A 7,287-nucleotide genomic window follows, 5' to 3' on the forward strand; every position below is an offset into this window, starting at 1 on the left:
ATCATATCCTGGACTGAAATTTATTAGGCAACCCTTAAGCAATATAATTATTGACATGTTAAATTGAATATAAAATATGTTTCATCAAATAAGCATCTCGATGAAGGTCGTTGTATAGCGGTATCATATACTATGAGGTGCAAATTCAGTATCGCGGTAAAGTTTATGCGCAAACAAAGACGAAACAACTGATTTAATCACTTTCCAATAAAAGTCCGAACACCTTATTTTTTCACTAAAAAACAGCAAAATTAAAAAGTGATCGTTCGTTTAACTTGAGTTTGAGAAAAAGTAGCTTTTTTTCGGCTTTTAGAGTAGGCGCACACCGTTGATTTTTCGTCGGCGGATAGTTTAGTCGGGCAGTTGTTCAGTATGGGCATGTATGGGACTGCACATACTACGCCGATTCGATTTGGCCGATTCTTCATACAATTTAAAATCGGGCACAACTATCGGCCAACTAAGGGTAAAATCAACTGTACTGTAAATATTGAACTCATAAAAAGCAAAACTACTTATTGCAAATAGGGTTGCCAGATGTCCGGTATTTAAGCGTACAGTCCGGTATTTTCGAGACATTATGTCCGGTAAAAAATAAATGGTCACTCATACCGGACAGAACAATGTCCGGTATTTTGAGGAGAGTCGATACTACTGATCACAAGTGCCTACAAAAGTAGGCATAAGAAATCCTAAGTATCGTCTGCCGGCGGGCTCGCGCCCGGTGTGTTTTATTATGTTGATTTTATGTGATGTTGATTAATAAATAAAAAATATTAGTATTAAAAAAGCAAAAAACACTCGTAGTAGAGATACCTACTACCAAATAGTTGGTTTTGGTACAATGTTAGCCTACGTTTCCTATAGGTAAATTAGTAAATGACAATAAAACACAATATAATTTAAAACATTCAATTTATTATTGTAGTATATTTATGAGCAACAACATTATAAGTAGGTATGTATTAGGTACATTATGCACGATAATAATATTATTGAGAAACAGCTGCTGCTATTATTAATAGCTGTTTTCTTATTTTCGAGAAATGCAGCATTTAGTATAGTATTTTTCACACTGAAAAAGCGCTCTTGAAATGCTTGTGTGATAAATAAATTAATGATCCTTATGCATCTCACAAGGCACTTGTATAGTATAGTTGTATAGTATAGTATAGGCATAGATCATATTTGACGGTAGCCGCCAAAACCGATCTACAGCTGTTGATAATTAGGAACTTTATTGCTTGTACTTCTTGTTCATTTCCTTCTTGAGGAGTGCGAGCCTGGTGAGGCAGGCGTCCCGCCAGGCGCGGCGCTCCTGCAAGCGGTCGAGGGGAACCATCGCGTTCAGTTGCTGACAGATGCTGTCCGCGCTCTTGCTCTGCGTCATGCGAGGGTTCGGGCCAGAGGTGTTGCTGACGCTGTAGATTGTTTCCCCATATCTATAGAACAAGCGCATTTTATTAGTAGCGAAATTACTTGAATCACAAAGACGAGTAATGTGCACCTATGTGCGTACATAAAGATCACGATTACTTATACTACTTTTTTACAATGCTGATAACTACTCGTAGGTACGATTATAGAGCATTTCGGTAGGTAGTACAAGGTGACTGTAATCAATCCAGAACATGTCTTATGCCCGTTTTCACCACCAATCCCTAATTAAAATTTTTAAGTGACTCCTATGAAAACAAAATTCCTGTTAGGTGTACGCCACAGGGGTCGCTTTAAAATTAGGCATTAATGGTGAAAACCGGCATGGACACTTTCATATAGGTTTTGTACTTATTTACGCGAAAATTTAATGAATTTGAACATTGAAAGTCTACCAAAATGTGCAAAGACATGTTTTTGCTGCTTTTAACTTCCGATGGAGCTTTAGAAAAAAAATACATTAGGCTTGGTTACCGTTCAATATAGCTCTTCATGCCCTCAGCGTTCAAGTGAGCGGTCTCCAAAGAGCCCAAGAAGGCGTATCTCATGCCGAGGCCCTCGGAGATGACCTTGTCAATGTCTTTCACGTCCACGATGCCATCGTCAACCAGGCGCCAGACCTCGTTCAGGATGGCGTATCTGAAAATAAAACATGTTTACTTAAGATTAAGGTTTGTTGGTAGCCGGCGACTGGTTGCGCCGCCATGGTGTCCCGCCCTAAGTATAAGTAAAACAAGATAAGATCTACAAATAGGCAAATTACTTGCTCCAAACACCCTGTATATATCGTTCTCTAATTACCATTTATTTTCTACTACTTAAATGCATCATATCAGTCGGAAGACTATGAACATAATTTTCCTGTGATTATGTAAGTATAGACAATGAGAGAAGAAACCACACTAGGACTCCTTCCATGGTACTAATTCTGCCCCTCCATATCCAGAATGCGACGTCGTCTTTCGTCGCAATTACATATACCTAGCTTCTGGGATCTAATTAAGTACCCATATAAAAAAAGAAACTCACTGTATGCGGTTCAGCACAAATCCATCGATTTGTCTGGAAAGAGAAACCGGCTCCTGACCGATTTCCTGCATGATTTCCCTCGTCTTCTTGGCGACCTCCTGCGTGGTCCATGGTGCAGGAACTATCTCCACCAGTGGCACGTAGTAAGGAGGATTCACTGGGTGCGAGACAATGACCTGTAAATTCAAAACAACTATTTTGAAGAGACATCCTATAAAAATGAACTACTTCATTGTACGTCAACCAAGTTCATTGTTACGAGTACCATAAAAGTGGTCAGTGCAAACTTGGCATAAATTAAATTCGTCACAATACAGCTTCGGTACATTTTAATAACGTATACTTATTCGTGTCCTATTATTGTGAATTTGATGCATAAGTAAATTAAAGTACCTATACTCAAACCTACTTTAATATCGTGAAACTTGTAGGACATACCTATTTAATAAGAAAATGCGTTAGCTTCTGGTATTATCTATTTAATTTTATCTTCTGCAAAAAATAAATTTGCTCCAATGATTATTAGGGGAATGATCCACATTAAGACTGAGCTCTTCGATATATTTTATGTACTTAGTAGGGGAAAGTAGTACGAGATGATCCCCTTAAGCGGGAATCGCTGTAAAATACATATTTTTCAAGGTAAACCAAAAATAAAGACGATTACTACTAGTATATTTATCTATCCAACTTTCCTTATACTCAAAACCAGAAATTAATTAAGGTTTCATTAAAATATTTCATTTTTTGCAAAACCTTACAAAGTGATCATCTTGTACANAATTCCAAGCTCTCGGGCACGCATTCCTGGACGAAGATCGCGCCTTTTACTGCGGTGGCCAGATCAGTAGATCCTGGAAGAAACCACCAATTTATGTAGCCATTTATTTATTTTTCTTCTCCTTCCTTGCATTGCCTATCGTTTAAGTTATGTAGGTAACTAACTACTTACGTTCGAAAAATCGATCAACGTGGAAAGTATTAGGGGAGGCCTATGATCAGCAGTGGACGTCCTATGGCTGAAATAATGATGACGAACTACTTACGTTTCGTTTCAGCCAAATGACGTCCACTGCTGGACAAAGGCCTCTTCCAAGGTTTTCCACAATGCACGGTCCTGCGCTGCCCGCATCCAGGCTCTTCCCGCGGCTACTTACGTTTACATTTTTCCTATGACTAAGTACCTACTTTCTTACTTTACTCGTACTTCTGATAATTATGTAGGTAGTATTAATATGGACGCTTCTTATTTTTATAAGAAAGACCTCATGGAAAGATTTATTATTTGGTCAACTGTTTTAGTTTATTTATAGGTACATCTAGCTAGAGAAAGCCATTTAAGGTACTAAAACATTAAGTATAAGATAGCTGCCTATACCTACATTATGATAAAGTAGGTACTTACCTAGTAGATCGTGCGTGAGTTTAATGTTTCGTAACTCTTAATATAGAGCCTATCTACATAGTTCATCCGCTTTATCTAAGTACATACGAGTAGGTTAAAGTATTATAAGTAGGTAAGTGATAGGTAGTCAACACATAGTTCTCTTAAGTAGTTTATTTTTACTATGGTTTTAAGTGCACTCCATTCACGTTGGTTTGTGTATGATTCTTATCACTTTGAAATAGAGGTAGTGCATTATTCACAGTAATCGATAGTTAGTTACCTAGTACATCATACTGATATGCCGTAACAATCGTATTGTTTTGATGCTTCTATGGAACTTATTATACGTAGGTACTTAAATACTTGTAGTATTCTCAGAAGGCGTAGATAACGGTATATATTATGATTTATGAATAACAGCAGTCAAGTGCATCAAAAGAGCCATTATGGGTAGACTTCCGGGTTTTTCAAATTAAAAGAATGGGTAAAATGACTTCAATAAGTAATATAATAGGCAGGTAGGTAGTTATTGGTGAAGGCCAAAGCAAGTAGAACCTTGCAAACTCAACTTCAGTTTTTGGGTGCAACATCCTACTTATAACTACTGAACCAGTTGTTCAATGTTAAAATTAACCAACCTTACACATGTTGTATTTTCTTCCGCATACTTATTTGCAGCTGCAAATATTATAAGCTGATTTCCTTCGCACATTTGAAGGCTAGTTTAGGCTATTAAAATTAAACAATTGTACAGTCGACCACACATTTATGAAGACTATATTTTTTATAATAGCTCTCTCTAGGTTGTCTGGAAGAAATCGCTTTTATATAGCGATAAGGCGGCCTAAATTGTGCCGTATCTTTTGTATATATTTCTTTACCTTTCTTTTCTTGTCTTGTGTGGTGCACAATAAAGTGTAAGCTCACTTGTTAAGAGGCTATTCTGAAGCGGTCTGTAGAAAAAGCAGCAAATGCAACCGGTCAGAAAAGCAGCTTGCTTTTTAAAAAAAGCTTGATGTACCGTCTCGTATAGCTATGCCAATTCTCTAACACATACCTTTGATGCACTGGAACTGTTCATCAGCATTGAGCGTTCCTCGCAACAGGCCGTCCTTCTCCAAGGTCTTGAGCTGCAGCTTGATGTCTTCTAAGGCATCGGAAACCTGCTTCGCCACGATGTCGTACACCGTCACCTGGTAGCCGACTGATGCGAACAGCATCGCCCAGGAGCGACCGATGAGACCGCTGGAACATTCAGTAGGACCTAATTAATGTCATAAATAAACAACTTGAAAAAATCTCACTGCCTAAGGCGGTACTTGGACTGCTCTTCCAACTGAGCTACTTAGACACTGGATGAACCTGTCGAAATTTTCATGTGTAAGTAATACGCTGTTATGGTCGCGTTTTATTTCAACAATGTTGGGTAGTAAGTACTACCCTTTAACATCCTTCTTCTTCTTTATTTGTTGATGGCGATGGACTTGTGTTTTTTATTAACATCCAGAAGAAAACATCTAATTAACGTCATCTTAGAAGGAACTAAAATGCCACCTAATGAACTTTTAAGTAGTAGGTAGGTAATTTCCAGAAAAAAAAATTTTGAAATGTTAATTGAACATGAGTATTTTAAGAGTTTCAGTCCTTAACTGTAATGTATTTCACGCGCTATTATTTTAAAATATTGTTTCTTTTGTTAATATTACGACCAAATTACGTATGAAATTATTTAATAACATATATTAACTAAGTAGCTAGAAAACTAATTACAGCATTTTAAGAGCATTTTCCTAATTATAGTTTTCCTTTCCTACCGAATTGCATTACATTTAAGAGTTAGTGCATCCTTGTAGTATTTTTAAAATATCAATGAAAATATTGCTACTAGTTTTCAGTATATTAATATTGTGATTTGTTTTATGGTCTATATTCAGATGTTATCAATTATCTTATTATGTAAATTAACCTCTGTTGACTTCGCGATATTCTTATCTTTCAAGAGAACAAGTGTAAATAAAAATAATGGTTATCATCAGTTTTGCTAAAGCTTAGGTACCTTACAGTTTTGGTACAAAATTGATAGGTCAGTAATTTGTAAATATCCTTGAGAAATATCATGTCATCCACATATTATTATTAAATTTTAATTACTCCTTTCAGATGAAATTTAATTAAAAATGACACCTCTATTTTCTAATTGATAATTTTAAATTATAGTTAATTAATGCAATTATTAATTACTTAAACTAAGCATGAGTTATACATAATATTATTTATTATATTATACATATTTTATTTTTACTTAATTTTGTTATTATTTAGTGATGCTCGAAGCGAGATGAGAAATAAATCGGAAGAACCTCTTTATTTCAGTTGATTGCCCAAGCTACTTAACTTCTATAAAAGGACCTACCGAAGGTCTTGTATTAAATATGAATAGGTAAGTAGTCAAAATATGTTTTGATTGTACATATCATATAATTATTTACTTTTCCTTGACCTAACAGCACAATTGAATACCTAAAGCTAGTAACGTTTATTGTCATACAAAAAGCATGCAACTTTCAAGGTGAAGTATATCGTACGGAACACTGGGTTTCAATGGTTTGTAATGCTATGTATTGTGCTTACCTTCCAACGATCCCTACTTTTTCAGTCTTGAATTTTGGCGCCATTGTGTTAACGAGCGGTGTTCGACTGTCGGTACCCAAGTCTTGAATGACACTGAGTCAAACTGCACGAAGTATATAACCATCACTAAACAAGTTATCGGTTCGTACAATATGAGGACAACAAATAAGGGAAAATATAGTCTATTACTGCGGACACAAAGTCGACTGCCTTTGAAAAGCTTTAAGTCGTTGTTTAATGGTGTAGATACTGGTGGACGTAAATTGAATCTCAGTGGCCGTGTTCTCTTGATCGAACAAGGAAAGTTTTTATAAAATTAGTAATCGAATCGTCTCAGATGTTTTTTTCCTTGCATCGTGGACTACTTACTTTTCAAAACACGTTTAGCCCAAGTCGAAAAACATAAACCAGATTGATATCTAGGTACGAATAGATAGAAAAGAAAGTTATAAATAGATATTACACAAAACACAGTGGAAGAAAACAGGAAAGCTAAAATTATTTTTATAAACGAAGTGGAAAACCAGGGAAAATACCTATTTGAAGAGAAAAATTGTATGATAAACAACGTCTAATGAAAGATGAGCGATATTATTAAGTAGGTCTTGTTGAAATAACGATTGCTCCTAATTGCTTACAGATATTTTGGGTTTTTCTTCTGATGCAAGAGGATGTTTCTGGTTTAGGTAGGTACGCATTTTGGAACGCATCATCAGGACACCCAACCATGTATGTACTTGTGAAAACAATAAAGTTCTTATATTAAAAATTCAATCCAATCACAATCATCAATGTTACCTACT

At 35.9% G+C, this 7,287-nt stretch overlaps 1 protein-coding gene across 1 annotated transcript; it reads right to left on the reverse strand.

The window, feature by feature from the left end:
• Positions 1-924: 924 nt before the first annotated feature.
• Had1 (beta Hydroxy acid dehydrogenase 1) lies at positions 925-6,596 on the reverse strand. Its single transcript, XM_028315314.1, has 6 exons — positions 6,485-6,596; positions 4,911-5,098; positions 3,244-3,320; positions 2,467-2,690; positions 1,912-2,076; positions 925-1,442 (listed from the first exon to the last, which is right to left on the reverse strand). Exons 1-6 carry the CDS (start codon positions 6,526-6,528, stop codon positions 1,238-1,240), a joined length of 903 nt encoding a protein of 300 aa, XP_028171115.1. The 5' UTR covers positions 6,529-6,596; the 3' UTR covers positions 925-1,237.
• Between the last annotated feature and the right edge of the window lie 691 nt (positions 6,597-7,287).

This window comes from Ostrinia furnacalis, unplaced genomic scaffold (assembly GCF_004193835.3).
Source record: "Ostrinia furnacalis isolate ACB-3 unplaced genomic scaffold, ASM419383v2 OfSCF5082, whole genome shotgun sequence".
Lineage (NCBI taxonomy): Eukaryota > Metazoa > Arthropoda > Insecta > Lepidoptera > Crambidae > Ostrinia > Ostrinia furnacalis.